Below are 27,185 nucleotides of genomic sequence, written 5' to 3'. Positions count from 1 at the left end.
ACTCAGCTATTGGCATCCAGCTTACACGCCGCCTACCAAGAAGGGGGCATGGTTGGCTGTGGAGACGCAAACAGGATCAGGCTTTACTGATCCAACCCGTACCAAACTGTTTGATCCAAACCAAACCACTTGGTGGAAATGGGGCTTGAGTAAAGCAGGGTAAACAGAGGTTTGAGAAAAGATACGTCTAAAAGTAGTGAAAAGATTAAAGAAATAAATAATACTCCAAGATGTTGACATTACCCAGTTCATAGAAATCCATACAAAGGGATTCTGTTTGACTCCAATGGAGGCAAATTTATTTTCAGCAATTGTTAATATTTCAATTAACTGATAAACAGTAATGAACAAGGACAACAAAGGGCATAAAAACTTGAAACTCTCCATTGAGCCACTGTTCTCCTTCAAAACCATCATCACCCCAGCAGAGCTAGAGGGCTGTAGTGGTTCATATTCATCATCTGTTGAAATAAATATTTAAAAATGTTTATAAAATGGTAAAATCCACTAACTTACTGCCCCTCTACACACAAACTGTACATGGCAACTATATACATACATGTATGTTTTTTTTTTTTTAGATTTTACTTTGTTTTATATTTTTTTATGTAGTGTTGGCTGTATGAATGGTTAATGTGATATGCATTTCCAACTAATCTAACAATATAATAAAGCTAGGTCTATTTGTATTTAAGAGAAACAAACAGATGCTATTACACTTATTAATGTACTTTGTGTTAACAATGTTTATCACAAAAAGCCACAGAGAGACCATAGTGGCAAGACCAGTGAGGGGATCCTGTCCCATGGGTGACCTAAGGTGGGTCTTCTTGATGAGCTTCAGCTTTGAGAAAACTCCTCTTTGCTGAGGCCACAGACAGAACACAGGTGATTCTCAGGACAATCCACAGATTGGGATACAGTTCCTTCAAATGTTTTTGTGGATGAAAGTGTGAAGCTCTAGAGCAGTCATGTCATCAGAGAGCAGGGTTGGCAGGATTTTTGTTTTATCTCCACAGCCAGCTCTTTTCCATCAATGTCACTTTCATCTGCAGAGGTAAATGTCCTACAGAGCTCATCACACTGGTTGGGCCAAAATAAAAAAATAGGCAGCTGAACATGCAAGTCTGCAGATGAAGGCAGCCCTGCTTCTTCCTGGTCAGGCGGAGCTCCTGAAGAATATGAAGTTCCTGGAGTTTCCTGGTCAGGATGCTTTGAAGACTCCTCTGCTTCTATACCTCCAAAGTATTTTAAAATTGCTCCTGCAAAGACAAAGCTCCTGAGGTTACCAGGCAAACTAGATTATATGAAGACATTCCTATTACATTAATTTTAGTGATGTTGCACTTTATAGAAGTAGTCTGCTTTATATCAAATACTGATTAAATATTGAAGTTTACAGTGTACCTTTAAAGCATATACCTAGTTGCAAAGTTGTCAAGGTTTTGGCATTTATTCACATCATGTAGTCAAAGTAATAAAAAAGATAATTCAACCAGTCGCAAAAGTCCAAAACCTTTAACATACATAAGTCACTTAGATAATAACCAATACTTAGAATTATTTATAAAGCATCATTACTTGTAGTTACGGGCCTGTAAAATACACTGTAAATTCAATTTAATTAAGCAATACTGAGTAATTATTAAGTCAAATTTAGTGGCAAATATCTGCCAAACAGCTGTCACTGGATATGACAAGCATGATAACAACATCACGCTGCTTCTGTTATCTGTCAAACGGGTCTGGTCTCACTCATTTCAGTCAGTCAGTCAATCAGTCCATAAACACTGCAGCTAATGCATGCAAATCCTTACCAACCAACTTTACTTAGGGCTAGCTGAGCCACCGAGCAGGACAAATAGTGCGCAAACTTGCTAAAAACACGTTACACAAATAATCGCGGACAATGGCTTACCTTTGTCCTGAAACCGTTTTTCTTCCTCCGTTGAAATAAACGCTGTTCGCTGTCACTGACTGGAATGATGTCCAGGATTGCATGTTACTCACAGTGCGACAGTGCATCCGACGAAGGTGACTCAATTTATGCCACAAGAACACTACGCACTAACACAAACTGTCACACAGTCACAGATATTTTTATCCGTATCCTATATTTAACTTTTAAGAATTTTAGCATTTATGGAAATAATAAACACATGAGATAGCCGCTAAAGATAATAAGATAAGTCGTTTTAATTCGTGGTTCTTTAGATGAGGCTGAACATGCAGCTCTGGGGCCCCCTAGTGGCCCGGGGTGCCCTGTGCTTTCGCGTAGTCCGCACATAGCAAGAAACGGCTCGTTGTCACTTCTGCCCTCTTACTGTAATAGAATTTATGCCCCATGATTTAGACGTGTTTTTATGTATTAATTTGATGATTTTGACTTGTTTTTGCATTTTTAATAATTATTTTTCTTTTAATTCGGCTACGCCATGGACGCACAGAACACGCACAGGTTGCGTTTGAATTTGATTGGTGCAAATCAATTCTAGAATCTGGTAATTCCATCGGGGTATAAATGCACGCCGAGCGTTCCTTCCGCCTTTTTCACCAATGCAATTGGAGAGGTATGTCGCACTTTTTGAGAGTCAAGCTAGGCTAATGCACTGTCTTAAAATATGCATTGTTTTAGTCGTAATAATCTTGTTGTTGGGTGTCAAATAAATGTTTTTCTGTGTATCTTGTTGTGGATTGTGGTTCGTTTTCAAGGTTTGACGGAGTTTTAGTTATCAGCGATGATACGGACCTTAGTCAATCCATGATTTTTATGAAATGGGTGCTTAGTTTAACTACATAATGTGAAAATGAGTGAACATTTAGTATTAAAATGCAGTTTTGAGTGTTTTAGCTGTGATAGTTTCAGTTTTTGACATTTTCCACACTGATTTGTCTCAGATCATATTGGGACATATGAACAAAGTAAGATACAGCTTCTAAAGTCTACAGATTTGAAGAAAAAAATCAATGAATTTAATAAAATCAATAAGGTGTTGTTATATTTTCTCCCTTTAACATGAATTTAATCGGAAAAGGACAACTTTTGCAGCATTAACTCAGTTGTCGCAAAACTGTTGCCGCGGCAACTCAAGCTAGTTTCTGATATATTTGCACGTTTTTGGCTAATATTTTAGCTTTAACTCGCTGCACGTCGGTGTTATACATAGATTAAGGACAACGTGTGAGTGGTGTGTACAATTATGAACCTCGGAGAGACATTCACAACAGTTTGATAAGTCTTCCCGAGAAATATTGTCAGCCGAGGCGTCCGCAGCATTTCATACCACAAGAGCTCACACACAGCTGCATGTTTTTGTAATTAATGCCAAGTGCTAGCTAGCATTGATTCTGTTTAACTATTGGCGAATTAATTAAAAACACTTAAGTAGTGTTACTCTTACAACAACACGACAGGATCACTTTCTTCCCTCTTGAGCATCGTGCTTCTTGAACTCTTAGTTGATGTGTTTCAGCAATTGTGTGGATAAATTTGACAAATGACAGTGTTGGTAAGGTTTTGTGAGAAGGCCGTGTTTCTGATCGTGTTGAAGTGTCAACATAACAAGATACAGCTTAAATCGTACAGATTTGTGTTGAAATAAAGACGCTTTTTGTGCTAAAATTAATAAATTCAGGGAGGTATTTGTTATATTATTAATAATAAAATAATATGTTAATACGAAATTATTTGAAAACGGGACTTTTAAGGAAAAACAACTTCACAACATAAACTTGGTTGTCGCAAAACCGTTGCTGCGGCAACACAAGCTACTTATTGATATATTTGGAAGTGTTTTTGGCTAATATTTTAGCAATAACTCGCTGCACTTCAATGCTATACATAGATTAAGGACAACGTGTGAGTGGTGTGTATAAATATGGACCTCGGTGATACATTTACAACAGTTAATGAAGTCTGCCCGGGTAATATTGTCAGCCGAGACGTCCGCAGCATGTCATACGACATTTCACACACAAACAACTTCTCCAACACAAACTTGGCTGTCGCAAAACCGTTGGCACGGCAACAAAAGATAGTTTCCGATATATTTGCACGTTTATTAGCTATACTTTGCTGCACTACAGTCCTAAACAGAGATGGAGGACAACGTGTGAGTGGTGTGTACAGTTATGGACCTCGGAGATACATTTACAACAGTTTCCCCTCTGGCACTGAACCTGGCATTTTGTGCTTACGACACTTTATTTTTCAGCCACCATTTTAGCTGAGTTAATGCTGCTGAGCTGAAACTTTCCCAGGATTCGTGTTATCGCCCTAATTTAAATTCTTCAGCTTCAGCGCCCAAATTTATCGAAAATAAACTGTTTATTTCAAACACCACCTTCCTTCATGAATAGCTCCATCTTCGCCCATTCAAACCACATGTTTTCATTCCTTGTTATTTGCAGTACAAAATCATAAAATTAAGATGAACTAGCTTTTATGTTAAACTCAACATTTGAAAATTGTACTTTCTAATGTATTTTATATCAGTTAATTTCATTAATTCATTTTTGGTCGAAGGAGCAAGTTCATGTAATATTGTTAGCTTCCAGTAGGGGGTGTTAGTGGCTTGCTGCACTTACTGGAGAAAATCAATGACACAATTTTGACCCAGGTGTGATCTGATGGATGCCAAGAAATGATATGTGTTTGTGCATGATTTTTTTTTTATGTGAAATTACAGCACAGATGTGTATTATAATGCAGAGTGACTTGTATCTTTTAAAACGTGCAGGTCTTTTGATTGTTTTTCAGTTTCTGAGACAAATTGGCTTTGATGTACATGTTAAAAGAACATGTTCTTTTGTCAAAGATAAAGCAACTGAGGAAAGAGAAAACATCTCTGGCACTGTTTATAAACATGCTTATTCAGGTGCAGCCAGGGCTTAGGTTATAAAGAGGCCTGGCTGCTCCCAGGTCATTTTTCTCTCCTGAGATGGAAAGAAGGTTGTATTCACTGTATCAGGCACTAACCCTAACCTTAACCTGCCAATAAAATAAGGAGAAGGTGTGAGGTGTGCACCTCAAAAAGACAAATGTAAATAATTTGCTCCAAATGTAAAAAGCCTGCCTGCAAGGCCCACTATGAAGTGGTCTGCAATACCTGCTGCTCCTGAGCGCACACACACATACACACACATGCAAAACGCACACTCATACACATCTAGCGGGGATTTCAATGGTTAAAATTCTAAATCAATCACTGCACAAAAAAATAGAAATGAATTTTAATCAGTGTTGCTGTTAATCTATTTAAAATCCTAGACTGTATTATTATTACGCAAGAATTGTTGATTGCACTGAGAATTAAAAAAAATGTAAACTTTGAGGGTTTCTTTTTCCAACAGGTGCATTGTGTAAACAAATTGGCATTTGAAGGGTTAAAAACAAAAAGTTGTGAATATTTCATACTTAATGACAAGCACAGATGTTTGATAACTTTATGCAGTAAAAGTAGCAAAAAACATACATAATAATAATAATAATAAAAAAAATCTGGATCACTCTGTAGGTGAGCCTTTTTTGGACAATCATGAAGAAAGTGTGGTGTTATTTTACAGGCCAGAGAGTTAAATAAGTCTGACCAGTTAATATTGTCAGCCGAGATTGTCTCATACCACAAAAGCTCACACACGGCTCTTAATTAATGCCAGGGGCTAGCTAGCATAGATTCTGTTTTACTGTTGACAGACTAACTAGATAACCATGAAAGCAGAATAACTCTAAAAACAACACGATGGATACAGGATTAATTTTCTTCACATTCAAACATCCTGCTTTTTAAACTCCTACTTAAAATGTGTTACAGCAATTCCGTGGATAAATTTGACATATGACAGTGATGGTGATTTAAAAATGCTGACTTCATTTTATGAAAAGTGAATTTCTATTCTTGTGATGACTACAGTTGGTCTACAGCCTCCTTGTTAAGCCTTCATGACTGATACCAACGTGTTGACATGTCTTCAGGGACTGTTTCTGTAACACTTGAATAAAATTACTTTTTTTTCTTGTCGTTTGCCAAGAGATTAAAGTATCACGTTTTACAGAGGTGTCAAAGTGAAGTGAATTTTGGTGTTATTATTATGACTCTAACTACCATTTTAATTCATCACAACTTTGTGTTAATCAGCCAGAACTTAAAATACACAGTCCTTAAGTTGAACCTTCTTCATAATGATTAATGTCAGGACAAAGTGTCCTTTAGTAAACTGTAAATAAGTTTGAAGAGATGAATGAAACTAGATGGAGACGTGCTATATTGGAAAGTTAAATTTTTTTCATTTCAATAAAACAAATGTTATGTTGATTCATTTTTCAGAACACTGAGCAAGCGAGCAAAACTCAAAACCTAACTGATTCAAAAACACCACCGGAAGGAGAGAGGAGGACAGAAAGAGGAGAGGAGAGAGGCAGGAGAGGCTTGAGGAGAGACATTGAAAGTAAGGAGACATCTAGACAGGAGCAGGGGACAGAAGTAAGACAGGTAAGTATGGAGGAGTCTAGGAGAGAAGACATGAGACGGAGACAAGGCCAAGAGGAGAAGGAGACACCAAGACAGGAGCAGGGGACAGAAGAAAGACAGGTATGTATGGAGGAGACAAGGAGAGAAGACATGAGACTCGACCAAGAGGAGAAGAAGAAACCAGGACAGGAGCAGGTGACAATAGAAAGACAGGTGAGTGTAAAAGGAGAGGAAAGGAAAGAAGGAGGAGAGGAGAGAGGCAGGAAGGGCTTGAGGAGAGAAATTGAAAGTATGGAGAGTCCACAACAGGAGCAGGGGACAGAAGAACGACAGGCAAGTATGGAGAAGACAAGGAGAGAAGACATGAGACTAGAGCAAGAGGAGAAAGAGAAACCCGGCTGGGAGCAGAGGACAGAAGAAGGACCAGGAAGTATGGAGGACACAAGGAAATATGTCTGGATACTGGAGGAAAAGGGGAAGGAGAGACCAATTCAGGAGCAAAAGACAGAAGAAAGACAGGTAAGTATGGAAGGAGAGAAAAGGACAGAAAGAGGAGAGGAGAGAGGCAGGAGAGACTTTAGGAGAGACACTAGAAGTATGGAGAGACCAAGACAGGAGCAGGGGACAGAAGAAAGACAGGTAAGTATGGAAGGAGAGAAAAGGACAGAAAGAGGAGAGGAGAGAGGCAGGAGAGACTTTAAGAGAGACACTAGAAGTATGGAGAGACCAAGACAGGAGCGGGGGACGGAGGAAAGACAGGTAAGTATGGAGGAGACAAGGAGAGGGGTCAGGGGACAGAGATTAGAGCAAGAGGAGAAGGACAGACTGGGGATGGAGGAGACATTGAGACAGGATCAAAAGGACAGGCAGGGGGGTGTGAAAAGACAGAGACAGGAACAAGAGAAAGGACTGACACAGGACAGGGAAGAGGAGGACAGGCAGATGAAAGGAGTAGAGGATAGACAACTGAAACTGGAGGAGGAGGACAGAGAGGGACAGGAGATAAAGGAGACACTGATAGAGGAGCAAAAGAAGGGACTAACACAGGAGACAGACGAAAAACCAAAACAGGAGAAAGACAAAGGGCTTAGACAGGACAGGGAGGAAGAAAATAGACAGGAAAAGATGGAGAGGAGAAGAAGGAGAAGGGACATAAGACAAAGACAGGAGGATGAGGAGAGAAGAAGACAGGAGGAAGAGGAGAGACTTAGACAGGAGAAGATGGAGAGACGAAGAATGAGACAGGAGAGAAGACAAAGAAAGAAGGAGGAGGAGGAGGCAATGAGACTAGAGATGGAGAGACCAGTCAGTTTAGCAAGGATAAGATGGAGGGAGAAGAGACAAAGACGGGAGCAAGAAGAAAGAGAGGGACGAGAGACAGAGGAAAAATTGAGACAGGACCAAAAAAAAAGAATGAGACAGGAGGAAGAGGGGAGACAAAGACAGGAAGAGGACAGACAGAGACAGGAGGAAGAGGAGAAAGAAAGACAGGAGGAAGAGGAGAGACAGAGACAGGAAGAGGAGAGACAAAGACAGGAGAAAGAGGAGAGACAAAGACAGGGGGAAGAGGAGAGACAGAGACAGGAGGAAGAGAAGAAAGAAAGACAGGAAGAGGAGAGACAAAGACAGGAGGATGAGGACAGACAAAGACAGCAAAAGATGGAGAGGAGAAGAAGGAGAAGGGAGATGAGACAAAGACAAGAGGATGAGGAGAGAAGAAGACAGGAGGAAGAGGAGAGACTTAGACAGGAGAAGATGGGGAGACGAAGAATGAGACAGGAGAGAAGACAAAGAAAGAAGGAGGAGGAGGAGGCAATGAGACTAGAGATGGAGAGACCAGTCAGTTTAGCAAGGATAAGATGGAGGGAGAAGAGACAAAGACGGGAGCAAGAAGAAAGAGAGGGACGAGAGACAGAGGAAAAATTGAGACAGAAGCAAAAGAAAAGAATGAGACAGGAGGAAGAGGAGAGACAGAGACAGGAGGAAGAGGAGAGACTGAGACAAGAGGAAGAGGAAAGACAAAGACAGGAGGAAGAGGAGAGACAGAGACAGCAGAGGGAAGAGGCAGAAAGACAGGAGATGATGGAGAAAGAAAGGATCAGAAATGAGAGAAGACAGGATGAGATAGAGAGACTCAGAGAGGATGATGAGGACTTGGCAAGACTTTTAGAGAAGGCAGAGCAGATAGGAAGAGAGAAAGAAGAGGAGAGACAAAGACAGAAAGAAGAGGAGAGACAAAGACAGAAAGAAGAGGAGAGACAAAGACAGAAAGAAGAGGAGAGACAAAGACAGAAAGAAGAGGAGAGACAAAGACAGGAGGAAGAGGAGAGACAAAGACAGGAGGAAGAGGAGAGACAAAGACAGGAGGAAGAGGAGAGACAAAGACGGGAGGAGGAGGAGAGACAGAGACGGGAGGAAGAGGACAGGCTGAGACAAGAGGAAGAGGAGAGACAGAGACAGGAGGAAGAGGAGAAACAGAGACAGGAGGAAGAGGTGAAACAAAGACAGGAGGAGGAGGAAAAGAAAAGACAAAGACAGGAGGAAGAGGAGAAACAAAGACAGGAGAGGGAAAAAGCAGAAAGACAGGAGATGATAGAAAAAAGAAGAATAAGACAACAGAGAAGACAGGAGGAGATGGACAGACTTAGAGAGGAGGATGAGGAGTTAGCGAGACTTCTAGTGGAGGCAGAGCAGATAGTAAAAAAGAAGGACAAGGGGAAACAAAGACAGGAAGAAGAGGAGAGAAAAAGACAGGAGGAAGAGGAGAGAAGAAGACAGAAAGAAGAGGAGAAGAGATTAAGACAAGTGGAAGAGGAGGAGAGACAAAGACAGGAAAACATTGAGATGAGAAAAAGGAGAAGGAAAAGAAAACAAAGACAGGAGGAAGAGGAGAGACTGAGACAGGAGGCAGAGGAGAAACAGAGACAGGAAGAAGAGGAGGAGAGACAAAGACAGGAGGAAGAGGAGAGACAGAGACAGGAAAAAATGGAAAGGAGAAGAAGGAGAAGAGAAAAGAGACAAAGACAAGAGGAAGAGGAGAGACAGAGACAGGAGGAAGAGGAGAAACAAAGACAGAAAGAAGAGGAGGAGAGACAAAGACAGGAGGAAGAGGAGAGACAGAGACAGGAAAAAATGGAAAGGAGAAGAAGGAGAAGAGAAAAGAGACAAAGACAAGAGGAAGAGGAGAGACAGAGACAGGAGGAAGAGGAGAAACAAAGACAGAAAGAAGAGGAGGAGAGACAAAGACAGGAGGAAGAGGAGAGACAGAGACAGGAAAAAATGGAAAGGAGAAGAAGGAGAAGAGAAAAGAGACAAAGACAAGAGGAAGAGGAGAGACAGAGACAGGAGGAAGAGGACAGACTGAGACAGGAGGAAGAGGAGAGACAGAGACAGAAAAACATTGATGGGAGAAGAAGAAGAGGGGAAAGAAGTCAAAGACAGGAGAAGGAGGGGACATTGAGACAGGATGTAGAGGAGAAACAAAGACAGGAGGAGGAGGAAAAGAAAAGACAAAGACAGGAGGAAGAGGAGAAACAAAGACGGGAGAGGGAAAAAGCAGAAAGACAGGAGATGATAGAAAAGAGAAGAATAAGACAACAGAGAAGACAGGAGGAGTTGGACAGACTTAGAGAGGAGGATGAGGAGTTAGCAAGACTTCTAGTGGAGGCAGAGCAGATAGTAAATAAGAAGGACAAGGGGAAACAAAGACAGGAAGAAGAGGAGAGACAGAGGCAGGAGGAAAAGGAGAGACATAGAAAAAGAGAAGAGGAGAGAAAAAGACAAGAAGAAGAGGAGAGAAAAAGACAGGAGGAAGAGGAGAGAAAAAGACAGGTGGAAGAGGAGAGAAAAAGAAAGGACGAAGAGGAGAGAAAAAGACAGGAAGAAGAGGAGAGAAAAAGACAGGAGGAAGAGGAGAGAAAAAGAAAGGAGGAAGAGGAGAGAAAAAGACAGGAAGAAGAGGAGAGAAAAAGACAGGAGGAAGAGGAGAGAAAAAGACAGGAGGAAAAGGAGAGACAAAGAAAGCGAGAAGAGGAGAAAAAAAGACAGGAGGAAGAGGAGAGAAAAAGACAGGGAGAAGAGGAGAGGCTGAGACAAGAACAGGAGGAGCAGGATGAGAAACAGGAGCAAGAAGTTGAGGAGCTGGAGGCTGAAGGAGAGAAGGAAGAGGAAAGGGGAAGAGATCCAACTTCTCAAAATAAAGGCTTATTATCTAACCTCAAACTGCGCTTCCTGGAATACCGGAGGGACAAGACGGTCAAAGCCATCTCCAAGACCCACAAGAAGGAGGCCAAGATCAAGGCTGGAGGTAAGAAACCAACTTAAACTCTTTGTCTTTGTCATGAAAAAGGATTTCCACATTCTGTGATCACTTGGTGATTTCTCATGTCTTACTGACATGGTAGAGAAGATTTTCTAAGTCTTTTATCAAACACTGACACAATTTCAGAAAAAATCTGCCCAAGTCAAGTCAAAGAAGAGAGACTTTTTCAACTGCACTCCAAACTTACCTTGAATATTCTCTTTCTTTCAGAGGACACTCCAGAGTGGAAGCAAAGGCTGATATGGAAGCAACAGAGGAACAGGAATAAACTGGAGAAGAAGCAGCAGGACTTGGAGAAAAGGATCCAACACAAGAGGGAGAAAAGACTGAGGAGAAAAGAAAGAAAGGAAGAAGAAAGAAGACAATATGCTATCCAGCATAGGGAACTTTTAATCTGGGCACCTCCGATGTAGGTGGTTTGAACAGAGCCAGGTTCAGACCTGTTTGACACATCAGGACAATGTTAGTCAGCAAACGATTGTGATGCTGGAAAAAGATTCAGATGTTATTTCGCATGAGGATGAGACACAGACAGGAAGTCCCCAGCAAGAGAAGCTTCCTCCAAGGTCTCTGTAGATTACCAGACAGGACTTTACGACCAGTCTCCTCAACAAATAAGAGACTGGAGGACATGAACATCTGAGACTGGAGGAGGAGGAGGACAGAGATAGACAGGAGATGGAGGAGACAATGATACAGGAGCTAAAGAAGGGACTAACAGCAGGAGGAAGACAAAAGATGTAGACAGGAGAGAAAGGAGAGCCTGAAAAAGGAGGAAGAGAAAAAAACAAGGACAAAAAGAAGAAGAGTACAGACAAAGACAGGACGAAGAAGAGGGGCTGAGATAGGGCAGAGGAGAGAAAGAAAGACAGGAGAAGGAGGAGATAAAGAAGAGACAAAGACAGGATGAGGAGAAGAGACAAAGACAAGTGGAAGAGTAGATGCAAGGACAGGAGGAGAAGTAGAAAAGACAAAGACAGGAGGAGGAGGAGGATAGACAAAGACAGATAGAAATGGAGAGACAGGGACAGGAGGAGAAGGAAAAGAAAAGACAAAGGCAGGAGCCTGAGGAGAGACAGAGACAGAACAAGAAAAATGAGGACAAAAAGAAGTAGAGGACAGAAAAAGACAAGACGAAGAAGTGGGGCTAAGACAGGGCAGAGGAGAGAAAGAAAGACAGGAGAAGGAGGAGAGGAGAAGGAGGAAAAAATAAAGAAGAGACAAAGACAGGAAGAGGAGAAGACAACAGGACTAGAGATGAAGAACCCAGCAGATTTAGCAAGGATAAGATGGAGGAAGAAGAGACAAAGACAGGAGTAAGAAAAAAAAGAGAGAGGTGAGAGATGGAGAAAAAATTGAGACAGGAGCAAAAGGGAACACAAAGACAGGAGGAAGAGGAGAGACAGAGACAGGAGGAAGATGAAAGGCAAAGACAGGAAGAAGAGTAGAGACAGAGACAGGATGAGGAGAAGAGACAAAGACAGGACAAGGAGGAGACAGAGACAGGATGAGGAGGAGAGACAGAGACAGGATAAAGAGGAGAGACAGAGACAGGATAAAGAGGAGAGACAGAGACAGGAAAAAGAGGAGAGACAGAGACAGGATAAAGAGGAGGGACAGAGACAGGAAAAAGAGGAGAGACAGAGACAGGAAAAAGAGGAGAGACAGAGACAGGATAAAGAGGAGAGACAGAGACAGGAAAAAGAGGAGAGACAGAGACAGGATAAAGAGGAGAGACAGAGACAGGATAAAGAGGAGAGACAGAGACAGGATAAAGAGGAGAGACAGAGACAAGATGAGGAGGAGAGACAGAGACAGGATAAAGAGGAGAGACAGAGACAGGATGAGGAGGAGAGACTGAGACAGGAGAAAGAGGAGAGACAGAGACAGGATAAAGAGGAGAGACAGAGACAGGATAAAGAGGAGAGACAGAGATAGGATGAGGAGGAGAGACAGAGACAGGATAAAGAGGAGAGACAGAGACAGGATGAGGAGGAGAGACAGAGACAGGAAAACACAGAGAGGAGATTAGGGAGAAGGGAAGGAAGACAAAGACAGGAGGGAGAGGAGGGACAAAGACAGGAAAGATTAGAAGCAGAAAGACAGGAGATGAAAGAGGAAGAAAGAATCAGAAAAGAGAGAAGACAGGAGGAGATAGAGAGACTCAGAGAGGAGGATGAGGACTTGGCGAGACTTTTAGTGGAGGCAGAGCAGATAGGAAGAGAGAAAGAAGAGGAGAGACAAAGACAGGAAGAAGAGGAAAGACAAGGACAGGAGGAAGAGGAGAGACAGGGAGAAGAGGAGAGACATAAACTGGAAGGAGGCCAAGATCAAGGCTGGAGGTAAGAAACCAGCTTAAACTCTTTGTCTCTGTCATGAAAAAGGATTTCCACATTCTGTGATCACTTTGTGATTTTTAATGTCTTACTGAGATGGTAGAGAAGATTTTCTAAGTCTTTTATCAAACACTGACACAATTTCAGCAAAAATCTGCCCAAGTCAAGTCAAAGAAGAGAGACTTTTTCAACTGCACTCCAAACTTACCTTGAATATTCTCTTTCTTTCAGAGGATACTCCAGAGTGGAAGGAAAGACTGATATGGAAGCAACAGAGGAACAGGAATAAACTGGAGAAGAAGCAGCAGGACTTGGAGGAAAGGATCCAACACAAGAGGGAGAGACAAAATCAGGAGAAAAAGGAGAGACAAAGACAGGAAAATGTGGAAAGGAGAAGGAGATAGTACGAAGATGAGAGACAGAGACCAGAAACCATGGATGGGAGAAGGAGGAGAAGAAAAAGAATTCAAAAACAGGAGGAGGAGAAGAAAAAGAGACAGGAAGAAGAGGAGAGGAAAAATCAGGAGAGAAAGGAGAAGAAAAGACAAAGAAATGAGGAGTTGGAAGAGGAGGGGAAAAAGGCGGGAGGAAGTAGAGAGACAGAGACAGGAGGAGAAGAGACAAAGACAAAGATGAGAGGAAGAGAAAAGACAAAGACAGGAAGAAAGGAGACAAAAAGAGAGAGAGAAGAGGAGAGACAAAGACAGGAGGAAGAAGAGAGACAAAGACAGGAGGAAGAAGAGAGACAAGGACAGGAAGAAATGAAAAAAAACTGAGACAGGAGGAAGAGAAGACTGAGAGAAAGAGCAGGAGGAGAAACACTGACAACTTTTCATTGAGAAGATGAGTAGAAGGAATGAGAGTAGACTGAGAGGGCATGCACATCTGAGGAAGACAAAAACGTAGAACGAAGAGAAAGGGGGCCTAAAAAAGGAGCAAGAGAAAAAAAAGAGGACAAAAAGAGGGAGGAGGGGGGGGACAAAGACGGTAATAAAGAGACAAAGACAAGTTTGATGTAAAAAATACTTGAGTCCCCCCCCCCCCAAAAAAAAAAAAAAAAAAAAATTAAAAAATTAAAAAAATTAAAAAAATTAAAAAAAAACAAAAACAAAAAAAAAAAAACAAACAAAACAAAAACAAAACAAAAAAAACAATAACTCCGCCATCGTGCCTAATTGGTCACTTTGCCGGTCCCAAGCCCGGATAAAGGAGGAGGGTTGTTTTTTTATTTTTATATAAAGGAAAAAATTGCACTTTTTCCTCTACACATCCAACAGGTTTCAAGGACATCATTGTTTCATCTTTATAATATCAGGAAAATTAGACACATTTTGTCTGAGAGCGATGCTGGGAAACTAGCCCATGCTTTGGTTTCTTCCAGGCTGGACTACTGCACTCTCTTTATACCGGCCGTCCTAATAAGTCTATTCAGACTCTACAGCTGGTTCAGAACGCTGAAGCTCGGGTACTGACAGGGACCAGGAGGAGAGAGCACATCTCTCCAGTGTATGCGTCTCTACACTGGTTACCTTTAAAATCTAGAAAAGAGTTTGAAATTCTTCTTCTGACTTACAAAGCGCTTAATGGCATCGGGTCAACCTATCTTAAAGAGCTCATTGTTCCGTATTATCTGTCTAGGTCACTGCGTTCTCAGCACACAGGTCTGCTCGTCATACCTCGGGTCTTAAACATAAAAAGTAGTCTGGGAGGTGGAGCCTTTAGTTATCAGGCTCCTTTTCTTTTGAATCAGCTACCAGTTGAGGTCCGGGGGCACACAGTCCCTACTTTTAGAGTAGACTTAGAACTTCCCTTTTTGATAAAGCTTTTAGTTAGAGCTGGATCAGGTCAGAACCAGCTCTGAGTTCTGCTGCTATAGGTTTAGACCGTCTAAGGGAAACTAACCCACAGGGCTCCTGTTACCCTCCCTCCTTTATCTGTTGGTTTAACTTCTAGTCTTAATGTCCTGTTATAGTTACTGACCATACACCTCTCTGGGAGGCTCTGAGTTTGTCCTGTAGGTTCCTCTGGATCAGTGATGTGGACGGCCTGCTGCTGTGGACCTGTCAGACTCCAGCTGCCACGGCTTTGGATTGTTGCTGTGGACCGCCTGCTGTCTTGGACCCATAAGTTTCACCTTGACCATCGCCACGGCGCCGAACTACGGACTGTGTGTTTCTGTGTGTGTGTGTGTTCAAGTGAGTGGGTGTGTGTGTGTGTGTGTGTGTGTGTGTGTGTGTGTGTGTGTGTGTGTGTGTGTGTGTGTCTCACACACACACACCCACACACACCCAAGCAGCTGACCAACTAACAGTGACAGCCCCCTCAATAAAGAGGTAAATTAAAATTAGAATAAAAAATATATATATTTTTTTTTTTTCAAAGAAAAGCAAACACACAAACAAAAAAATGCCCGGATGCATTTGTGGATTTGACAGGTGTTTTCAATATATTAGTCTTACAATTTAGCTACTTTTACCATTATGTGTGTTGAATCCATTATTTCATTAATCAAGCCGGTAAAGTTTTTCATTTTTTACGGCAAAAACTGTTTCTTTTTCCACTTTTAAGTTTTCTTTGTTGTAAATAACTCTGCTGATCGATAAAAAAACGCATCTCAAACATTTTTATTCTGACGGCTAACACTGTTCCTGATTTTTTCCTCCAACACCACTGGATGAGACCTTGTACAAATTTTGGACCAGCTGGAGGAAGAAAGGCCGGTTGCCATTGTTAGTTGATCAGCTGCTGAAATTAATGCACCTCAAGGGTTATTTCTGTTTCTGCAATAAGGCTAAAACACTTCCTGTCTACTAACCAAGCATTTTCTTTACCTCTACAAGAGAAAATGATAAAACATATTTATAGTATCAATTTCAAGTTGGAGAAACAAATATCAGTTTATAAGGAAAGATGACATGGTCAAAAATTATGAGGATGGTGGCTGAAATGAAATTGATTTTTTTTCTCTAAACTATGAATGGTGTTTTAAAATTGAAATGGTTAAAATCCCAACACTCAAAACAAACACTCTAAATGGTAAATCATTCCCAATCTAATTTTCCATAAAGTGGGAGGAGTAGACTTTTTATTACGTTGTGATTTTGATTGCAACAGGCTTCATATTAAACTTTCTGCCTTCCATCAACAGGTCCTGCTCTACTGGAGGTTGATTTATAAGCATAATTTCACTTTACACAACACCCCTATATGGAATAACAAATATATGCTTCTAAAAAAAGTCAATATATTTAGAAGGGTGGTGTTACAAAGGAGTTTAGGCGATTGCTCATTGTATGGATGATGAAGGGAGTTTATTAAGTTTTGGAGTTTAAATTTTGCAAGAAAATTTCAACTGACATGTACTTTAAGTTTTATATTTCTATTTTAAAAGCAATCCCAACTTCTGTGAAAACAATGGTTCAGGACGGTGTTTCTCGATTTTTTTCAGACCAAGGACCACTTATCCCTCTAGAAAAATCTTGCAGGTGAAAAGCAAAAGTTTTGATGCATTTTAGCCTCGCGTATACATGGAAACGACGTTTCAGCTGACCTAAAGCGCAAACTTTTGAAAACAGCCTCCAGAGTGGGATTTTTCTGAGGGGCCATTTACACAACAACGGTTTTAGGGGCAGAAGTTTTGTTGCGTTTCAGCCTTGCGTTAACATGGAAACTACATTTACCTAAAATGCAAGCTTTATTGGAGTGGAATTTTTCTGAAACGCTGCCGAAACCGTTGCCGTGTAAACAGTAAGCCGGCGTTTTCAGTGGAAACACTGATGTCACACTCTCCTCCTCATGAGCACATATGACAGGACAAGAGTACTGTTGTTTCAGCTGTCGCAAACTACCGTGTTGGGCTTGTGCTGCTCAATCTGCTGAATCTGCTGACTGTCTTTCAACAAAATGCGCATCTGTTGATCCTCTTCTGATCTTAGTATTCACCAATACACCAGGGGTGCGTCTCAATGCGTTAACTTAGTGCTTCCTCTTTCCTATCTCCTCCACGACATCGGAAGTACTTTCCCAGTCGCCATTTTGAAGACTGTCCCAAAGTGATAATTGCGCTCAGAGGAGAGAGGAGAGAGGATGGAGGAGACTGATCGGAAGAGTGATGATCGAGGAGACACGAGAGCCGGCTTTGCAGAAGTCTTTTCACTGACCGACACGCCCCCATATGGAATATCACTCTCTGATTGGACGCTGCAGCGGCTCAGACTTTACATGAAACTTCACAAAAACACAACGAAGTTTAATGAGGGAAAAGACGAGCTGAAAACAGGCACAGAGGATCGTTCAGAAACTGATCATAAATCTGGTAATAAAGTGTTTGTTGTAAGTTTAAAGCACAAAACACTGAACACAACCATCATCAAATCAATACAACAGAGGATTAATACAGAAAACTGACTGATAAATAATATCTTCCTGAGACACAATAAACCGGGTTATATTAATAAGCTTCAGAGTTCATGATCAGATGGGCTCTAGATAAAGGCTAAATAATTCATAAATAATGTCACAATTACGCATTTCACCGTAAAAGTGATCCTCGAGCTTCTAAACTGCACACAGAATAAACAGAGAGCAGGTTTTCTTCATGTTAACGTGTTTAACTGGTTAAAGGAACAGATAAATCTCTGTTACTGTTTATGTTTGATCAGAGTTATTACAGCGCACAGACACACTAACAGCTGTTAGAGCTGACCAACAGATGATCCAGAGGTGATGTTGCTTCATGTGACGCTGCTAAGGAGAGGATGTCCCATTGCTCTAAAAACCAATCTCTTCCATCCTCTCTTCATTTCCTCGTGTCTCTCCATCATCTCTGGTGGGAGGGACTAAGACGCATGTGGAGGAAGGAAGGATGGAACTTTGGAGCTTTGAGACGCACCCCATATGATCAGCCCAAATCTACTTCAGTGGAGATCTACCAAAAGCTGCTTCTGGACAAGACAGTTATAGCGCCGACTACAGGCCTGGGATGCTTACTACAGCGTTTTCAGTCCCTCTGCGTTTACATGTAAATGCAGATGTTTTGGACTCTTGTTTTGGACTCTTGTTTTGGAGTCGACCGGAAGCATAATGGCACAGATAATGGAATATCCGAAATGCCAAAATTAAATTTTTATCCGTGCCCTTTGTGGCTCAAATGACCACATTTTGGTATTCTACGTGGTGAATTTCTCGCCTAAAATGCTCCCTGAACTTTCAAATGTGGCGAATCAACTATTTGATAGCCTGGTGTGCTTCCATAGACTTGTGTGTGCTTCCAATTTTTGTCTTCGGAGGTTTTGAAATGCATCATGGGAGACTTAGTAGTATACTACAGTGTAAACAAATGGCACTCTAATAATAATTAAAGAATGTAGTATACAGTATATACACAACGACCATGCAGTATGTAGTACTTTAGTATGCCATTTTGGAAACAGCTATCTGACCTCACTGTGTCTGACCTCACTGTGTCTGACTTAGTGTCAGTATTTTGTGCTCCTTAACCAGCAGAGGTCAGAGTTCACCCTGCACTGTACAAACTGGCTGAACTAATCTCTTGGTTTGTTACCTTCAGGTGGAGGTAGAAGTCTGTTTTGTGTTGTTCTGTGCTCCCCCCTCTTCACACTAACATGACTTAACTTATATAAGGTTTATATTTAAGGAACAGATGCTGACAACAATGTTCAGACGGCTTTCAGCATCTCTTTTATTAGAAACCTGTCTGCACAGTGTTTTTCATTTGAAGGTTTGTGGTCTTCTGGATGGTGGAGCGCTGGATGTGATATTTCTTTCTCCTGAATCTCCTCTCTGTTTGAGAGCATCAAGACTGAGAAACTCTCCAACATTCAGGGTGTGGTGAAATCTAACGTCCAGCTCAGCCAGCTGTGGAGACAAACACAGACAAGAGGATAATATCTGATCCAGGGCTGTCACATGATCACAACTGGCTCCTGCTGCTTTCTTTCTATCAGTCCATCTTTCTTTGTCGGGCTAGAACCAGGGTGAAGAACAACTGACGCCTCCTACCATGAACTAACCAGTTACACCAGAAACTCCTATTTAACACTTAGTTTCTTTAAAGGACATCATCATCAGTTCTGGTGATTTCCACAGCTCTGATCTCATACACTGACTAATATGAATGAAATGATTTTTTTCATATATATATATATATATATATATATATATATATATATATATATATATATATATATATGTATGTATATATATATATATATATATATATATATATATATATATATATACATATATATATATATATATGTATGTATGTATGTATGTAACAACTGGACTGAACTGAAGTGAACTGAACAATCACAGTGAAAAAAAGAAAAGTAGGCTCATATAACTCACATGGAGGGATGAATCCTGGACGGCGTCTGTTTTTAGGTTGTCGGACACCTGGACGGACAAAGAGAGCTCGGTCAGCAGTCACCAGAAATTTCTTCAACACTTTGTTTCTTTAAGGATGTTTTTATCAGTTCTGGTTCACTGTCATACACTGACAAATAGGCATGAAGTGCTTTTTCAGTTACATATATATATATATATATATATATGAATAAGAACTGAAGATCTGAACTCGAAAACGAAGAGAAGAAAGCTGGCTCATATAACTTACCACTTTCGTCCTTGACGGCTACTCCAGTGTGTTGGTCTCCATGTCCAGATCTATCACCATCTGGACAGACAGAAAGAGCTCAGTCAGCAGTCTTACTAATAGGATTAATTACACTGTTTCTTTCTTTCTTTCTTTCTTTATTTATTTCTTTCTTTCTCTCTTTCTTTCTTTCTTTCTAACCAGTGTGAAGAACAACTGGCGCCTACTGCCATGCACCAACCAGTTATACCAGAAACTCCTATTTAACACTTAGTTTCTTTAAGGACGTCATCATCGCTTCTGGTTATTTCCACAGCTCTGATCTCATACTCTGACAAATATGCATTTAATGATCTTTCAGCACGAAAAATAGTTCGTTTAGTAAAAACTGAAGATCTCTATGTTAAAAAAAAAAAGGGGAGGCTCATATTACTCACGTAGACTGAATGCGCTTGGAGGGCGTCTGTTTTCAGGTTGTTGGACACCTGGACAGACAGAGAGAGCTCAGTCAGCAGTCTCAATTAAAGGAACAATTACACTTTTTCTCTTTTTCTTTCTTTCTTTCTTTCTTTCTTTCTTTCTTTCTTTCTTTCTTGCTTTCTTTCTTTCTTTCTTTCTTTCTTTCTTTCTTTCTTTCTTTCTTTCTTTCTTCAAAGTTATATTTATTAAAATTCAGCCAACACAACATTATGATGCAGACACCCACAGAGTTAACACTTACCATCAGCTGGAGAAACAACCATCAGAGCACAGATCAACAGAGAGACAGTCAACAGCTTCATGATGGACCACATGATCCAGGTGAAGTGCTGAACCAAAGGAAAACCAGCTCTTTTATACACTTCAGTAATCGGCATGACTCCAACAGGGCTCCAACATGAGTCCAACATCAACAACACACCTACATGTGCAAATATGTCATTCTTCTGGAGACGTCAGATGACTCTGAGTTTATTTAATCTGGGATAAATCTTAAGTCTGTTAGTCTGACAATCAGAGTAACGATCAGTCAAATAATCAGAGGGTCCTTAGTCAGAAAAAAAATAAAATAAAAATAATAATAATAATAATAATAATAATAATAATAATAATGATAATAATAATAATAATAATAATAATAATAATAATAATTATTATTATTATTATTATTATAATTACAGAAAAAATATGATTGTCAAGTAAAGTTTTAGTTCAAAGAGGAATTGAAAAACTATACAAACATAATTCTTTAAAGATATGATATGACCGTACAAAGGTTACCAAAGGGTGATACAGTTTCTTTCTTTCTTTTTCTTTTTTTTAATTTATTTATTTATCGAGTCTTCTATTTATTACTATTTGTTCTTTTATTCTTTTAGTATTTGATATATTTTTCTAATTTAGTTATTATTTTTATTATTGATTTACTATTTGGAAATGTCTCTGTTAAATCATTAATTAAACATGTATGGTAGAGGGTTGCTCCTTTTTGAACATGGATATGACGGTTTTATTTTGTTTGTGTACTTTTGTTTTTGCATTGTTTTTGTTCTGTGTAAATATTAACTCATGTTGAAATGAAAAAGAAAAAAAAGAAAACAAAGACTTAAAGATAGCCTTTGAATCTAGTTTAACTGAAGCAGGACTTAATTAGAGTCTGCATGGAAAAAACAGCTTATTTATGTGCTTTTTTATTTTGGTAAGTTTTGGTCAAACAAAAATAAACATGTGCCATTGTTTAGATAAATAATCAACTAAAGGAGGACTGAAAATCTTAATAGTGGAGTTGTGTAGACTGCAGAAAACTACAGAAACCAAATCGAGGCAGCTGGTGAGAGTCTACTTTTTCACAAAAGTAGGTGGATGATGTTACGACAATGCTAGCACAGGTTCTTTTTCATTGTTTTTCACTTATTGCAATAAAAAAAGGTGATAAAATGATAGAAAATACGTACAATATTTATTAATGGATACATATTTCTGATCTGAGGTCTGAGAAATGATACAACCATAAAAATCACTCCTTCAGTTGATCAAAAGCAAATATCTAATCCAGGGTCAAATTACAAGGTTTTTAAAGATGAAGAAAAATAGATTTATGCTTTTCTCATGATGGACCATGTGATCCAGGTGATGAGCTGAGCCAAAAGACAACCAGCTCTTTGTTAGACTTCAGTGATCCATATGACTCCAACATGAGTCCAACATCAACAACACACCTGATCCAAATATGTCATTCTTCTGGAGAGGTCAGATGACTCTGAGTTTATTTATTCTGAGATACACCAGGTGTTTGATGAGTCATGGTGTCACCTGTTCCTCTCTAAAAACCACTGATGCTCATTTCAGGTGATCACTTCAGGCCTTAAAGGAGAAACTGATGGAGGAACAGTGAGCAGGTCTGGCTGCAGTTCTCTGCAGACGGGGTCCGGTCTGTTGTTTGAATCAGCTCATGCAAAGAGACTCTGACCCAAGCACTCATCTCAGTTTCAGGGTACGCTCTACTGAGACTTTATTCAGCACTTTACTTTGTCCTTACAAAGACTTTTTTACCACTGACTGTGGACACAACCCCACTGTGCTCTGCTACAGGAAGACATGCTCTCAGTTTGAGTGAGTCGCCCTGTTCTCAGAAGGACTGTTAGTCAGTAAATCAGTAGGCCCTTTAGCCAGGAAATCATAAGGCTCATTGGTCAAGAAATCAGAAGGTCTGTCTATTTGAAAATGAGAAAGGCTTTTTAGTCAGAAAATCTGAAGGCCTGTTGGTTTTGAAAATCAAAAGGCATGTATGTCAGAAAATCAGAAATCTCATTAGCCAGAAAATCTAAAGGCCTTTTACTTGGAAAGCCCATTAGTGACAAAACCAGAAGGCCTGATATTCAGAAAATTAGAAGACCCTTAGTTTGAGGTCCTGCCAGTCAGAAAATCAGAAGGACCTTACGTCAGAACAATAGAGGAGAGTTAAGTTTAAAGGCCTATTATTCAGGAAATCATAAGGAGCATTTGTCAGAAAATCAAAAGGCCTGTTAGTCGTAAAATCAGACGGCCCATTACTCAGAAAATCAGAAGGACTATCAGTCTAGATCAGTCCTTTAATTTTAATTTCCGCTTATTTCACTTCCTTTCTTCTAAAGTTTGATTTAATTGTGACTCTCCTTAACATTGTCAACCTGTTTAAATCCTTTTTATTACAACGGACAAATATGACAGAGACGATTTGACCTTTGCCTATTTGACCTAAATTTGGCTGTCCAATTTAAAATCATGTCCAACTTAAAACCCAGATTGGTACCGGTTGTTTTAGAATACACTGTCAGGTGCCTCAGATCAACAGAGGTGGACTTACAGGGGCCACTTGGTCCAAACACCATAACCTCTGTTTTCTATTCATTACAGTTTAATGAAAACTGTGGTTACAGGGGCCTGTCATACTGGTCCCTGGTGGAGGGTGGTGTCAACTACACCCCTCCTCTGAGGCCTGTGCTCAGGCTCCTGTGGCTCCTTGTGCAGACAGCTCCTCTAAAGGTGCTTCCTCCTTTGGTTCATCTATACTCAGCTTCATCAGCTTCATCAACGTGTGTGCGTGTGTGTGGGTGGAATGTTTGATTTTTTTTAATTGCACTGTAGAGCACTTTGAGTTACGTCTTTTGCATGAAAAGCGTGTCATAAATAAAGTTTGATTTGATTGAATGATTTGTATATTAATAAATGAAATGTCTGACTGGGCTATGCTGGTCAAGCGGTTTTTAAATTTAGTGTAAAATGATTTTTTTTTTTCCTTCAGTTAACTTTTAATTATCACTAAGATAATAATAATATTTTATGCACATCCAGCCAGTCCAAACCATGTGGAGCATAGACATGCGGTCCATGCTGTGAAGCACAGACAAACGGTCCCTTGTGTCCCCTCTTCACTAACGGTTACAAAATGCAGTCATAGGAACAAATTGCTTTCCTTAAACCATTTTCTTACAATGTAAAGGAGCAGGTTTTTAAGTTTAATTACAAAGAATAATTCAATGAAAAGTATAAAAACTTTAGGTTTGTTTGACTATTTTGAGTTGGGTTTGTACAAGGTAATATTTGAAATGAATCAAATTTTAAGTACAGATGACTTTTATTTATTTTTATTAGTCCAGCTTAAAACATTTTTTAAAAAAAATTGAGCTATTTTTGGTGTAAGTTGGACTGAGTTTTTTTTTTTTTCAGTGTATGTGGACTTACCCACAAATGTTCTGGAAATGAATAAACACCAAGTAGATAGTAGATAAAGAAGAGAACAGATGCTGACAACAATGTTCAGACGGCTTTCAGCATCTCTTTTATTAGAAACCTGTCTGCACAGTGTTTTTCATTTGAAGGTTTGTGGTCTTCTGGATGGTGGAGCGCTGGATGTGATATTTCTTTCTCCTGAATTTCCTCTCCGTTTGAGAACATCAAGACTGAGACACTCCAACATTCAGGGTGTGGTAAAATCTACGTCCAGCTCAGCCAGCTGTGGAGACAAACACGGATGAGGATAATATCTGATCCAGGGCTGGTACATGATCAGAACTGGCTCCTGCTGCTATCTCTATGTCAGTCCTTCATTCTTTGTCGGGCTGGAACCAGTGTGAAAAACAACTGACGCCTCCTACCATGAACCATCCAGTTACACCAGAAACTCCTATTTAACACTTTCTTTCTTTAAAGGACGTCATCATCAGTCCTGGTTATTTCTACAGCTCTGATCTCATACACTGACTAATATGCATTTAATGTGTTTCAGCATGATTTTTTTTTTTTTTTAATAATAACGGAAGATCTGTATGGTAAAACAAAGAAAAGACAGCAGGCTCAAAAACTCACCTCCTTTGCTGCTGGACGCTCATGAAGTGTGTCTGCGTCCAGATCTACGACCACCTGGACAGACAGAGGAAACTCAGTCTCCAGTCTGATGTGAAGGAACATTTACACTTTTTCTCTCTCCCTTCTTCTACTTCTTTCTAATAAGCATCAAGAACAACCGATGCCTTCTACCATAAATAAATAAATATATATATATATATATATAAATATATATATATATATATATATATATATATATATATATATATATATATATATATATATATATATATATATATATATATATATATATATATATATATATATATATATATATATTGTCTGTACAGTTAAGGCAAAAAAAGCAGGAGCACATAAAACTCACGGGATCCTCGAGGGCCTCTCTTCCAAACTCGTTGGACACCTAGACAAACAGAGAGAGCTCAGTCAGCAGTCTCAATTAAAGGAACAATTACACTTTTTTCTCTCCTCTTTCTTCTTCTTTTGTCTCACCTTTTTACAGCTGCCTTTTATCAGACCGTTTTAACGGTTCATTTAATAACTTTCTTTTTAATAACTTTCCTTTCTTTCATTCATTCATTCATTCAATTTTTAACCACTTGTCCTATTCAGGGTCCCTGGTTGCTGGAGCCTATCCTACTGGGCGAGAGGCGGGGTACACCCTGGACTGGTCGCCAGTCAATCTCAGGGCTGACACAGAGACAGACAACTATTCACTCACACACTCACACCTTGGGACAATTTAGAGTTACCAATTAACCTCCCGAGCATGTTTTTAGACTGTAGGAGGAAGCCGAAGTACCCAGAGAGAACCCACGCATGCACGGGGAGAATATGCAAACTCCACACAGAAAGGCCCACTGGCCGAGGTGGGAATTTGAACCGATGACCTTATTGCTGTGAGGCTGCAGCGCTAACCGTTGCGCCACAGTGCAGCCCAACTTCCCTTTTAGATAAAAAAACAAACAAAAAAAAAAAAAAAACACAATCTTGCAACTGTACTGCAATTCTTATCTTGAAATCTGTTTTAAAACTTTTCTTTAACTTCTTTTTCTCTCTTTAATTCTTATTTTTTTAAGCCTGTCTTATTCATTTGTAATCTGCTTTTTAATTGAGTTTGATTTTTTTCTTTTAATTTGTTCTGCCTGCAAAGCACTTTGAATTGCCTTGCTGAAATGTGCTATATAAATAAACTTGGCTAGCCTTGCCTTTCTTTCTTTTTTTTTTTAATAAGCTTTAAGAACAACTGACGCCTCCTACCATGAACCAACCAGTTTCACCAGAAACTCCTATTTAACACTTTGTTTCTCTGAAGGATGTTATCATTTCTTTTCTGCTTTCAATGAAGACGGACACTTTTTTTTGTAGCTCCCTCCTCCCTAACTGTCCTGCTTGCTCTTGGTCTGTCTCTGTCTGAACTATCAGAGCCTCTTTTTGTATCCTATCCAAAACCTAAACCATGGATTCATCGTATGGTCTTTCAGTTAAATTGATCAAATTTTTTCACGAGGAAACTGGGCAAAGGAGAGCCCGCCTGCCTAGGCGGAACGTTTGCAGCAGGGTATACGATGAACTCCTGGGAGACTTGGAGGACTGTATGACTGTCTAAGATGTCTACATATCTGGATTTATAATAACAGGCATTCTGCTGTCTGCAGCTGGCAGTTTCCTGATTCATTGCGAACTTTGGAAGACGCAGGCTGCAGTTTTGGCAATCAACAAGCTGCCTGTCATTGAGGGATTGTGCAGGGCTGTCAACACTCAGACTTGAAAAAAAGCAGGATTATATAACTTACGTGGACGGAGGAATCCTCGAAGGCCTTTCCTCACAACTCGATAGACACCTGGACAGACAAAGAGCTCAGTCAGTAGTCTGACTTAAAGGAACAATTACACTTTTTTCTTCTTTCTTTCTAATTAGCTATGAGAACAACTGATGCCTCCTACCATTAACCAGGAAGTCACATGATTACACCAGAAACTCTTATTCAACACTTTCTTTCTCTGAAGGACAATATCATCAATTCTGCTTATTTCCACAGCTCTGATCTCATACACCGACAAATATGCATTTAATGTCTTTTTCAGCATGAAAAATAGGGATGGGTACTGAATTAGGTAATACTTTGGGTACTTACTGATTTCTATCAAAAGTACTGAAAACCGATTCATGTAAAATCAAAAGTACCATGTTTAGGTACCTTAATGCATCCTTGTGACTGTAAGGGAGTGAAAGAGTAGGGGATTTCCCATACTGGACATGAACACAACATTGCAAGGTAATGTATTGAAGAATAAATATGTGGAAATTAAAACATTTTTTACTATATAATAAATCAAAATTGATATTTCTAACCACATAAACACAAAAAAACACCAAAACTAAGTTGAGTGCCAGTACCTAATGCTAGGTACAGGGCATCAGCACTGTATCGTTTAAAGGTATAATTGGTAGTTTGATTTAGATACTCTTTTTGTTATGCTGGTTAAAATGATCTATATGTACCGATGGCAAGAAATACACTATGTGTTCTTAAAGTAGAGCGGAAAATATCCGCTATCTACAGCAGGAGTAAAACAGGGGAAACACCAACCAATCGTCATCCAGGGACACC

At 39.9% G+C, this 27,185-nt stretch overlaps 1 protein-coding gene and 1 long non-coding RNA gene across 3 annotated transcripts; one reads left to right on the top strand and one right to left on the bottom strand.

Moving 5' to 3' along the window:
* Positions 1-6,497: 6,497 nt before the first annotated feature.
* Positions 6,498-11,906, top strand: LOC141802288 (uncharacterized). Its single transcript, XM_074685827.1, has 8 exons — positions 6,498-6,989; positions 7,389-8,282; positions 8,343-8,534; positions 8,652-8,997; positions 9,202-9,852; positions 10,174-10,776; positions 11,002-11,200; positions 11,768-11,906. Exons 1-8 carry the CDS (start codon positions 6,498-6,500, stop codon positions 11,904-11,906), a joined length of 3,516 nt encoding a protein of 1,171 aa, XP_074541928.1.
* Positions 11,907-18,879: 6,973 nt separating this feature from the next.
* LOC141802406 (uncharacterized) lies at positions 18,880-26,420 on the bottom strand. Of its 2 annotated transcripts, none has more exons than XR_012599479.1 (4): positions 26,367-26,420; positions 24,935-24,973; positions 24,571-24,624; positions 18,880-19,004 (listed from the first exon to the last, which is right to left on the bottom strand). It is a non-coding gene; the product is annotated as an uncharacterized LOC141802406 (long non-coding RNA). The 2 variants fall into 2 exon arrangements; XR_012599480.1 differs by lacking the exon at positions 18,880-19,004 and adding an exon at positions 24,088-24,217.
* Positions 26,421-27,185: the final 765 nt, after the last annotated feature.

The sequence above is a fragment of the Halichoeres trimaculatus genome, unplaced genomic scaffold, assembly GCF_033239565.1.
Source record: "Halichoeres trimaculatus isolate MK-OKI-2021-1 unplaced genomic scaffold, fHalTri1.1 fHalTri1_scaffold_13, whole genome shotgun sequence".
Taxonomy (NCBI): Eukaryota; Metazoa; Chordata; class Actinopteri; order Labriformes; family Labridae; genus Halichoeres; species Halichoeres trimaculatus.
Note: the sequence above shows the minus strand (reverse complement) of the source record. Positions and strands in the feature narration are given on the sequence as shown.

Coding starts and splice junctions, on each gene's coding strand:
- LOC141802288 (XM_074685827.1), top strand. CDS start 6,498: ATGGAGGAGTCTAGGAGAGAAGACATGAGACGGAGACAAGGCCAAGAG. Junction 6,990..7,388: donor AAAAGACAGAAGAAAGACAG/GTAAGTATGGAA, acceptor GGACTGACACAG/GACAGGGAAGAGGAGGACAG. Junction 9,853..10,173: donor GAGACAGGAGGAAGAGGAGA/GACAGAGACAGA, acceptor ACAAGGGGAAAC/AAAGACAGGAAGAAGAGGAG.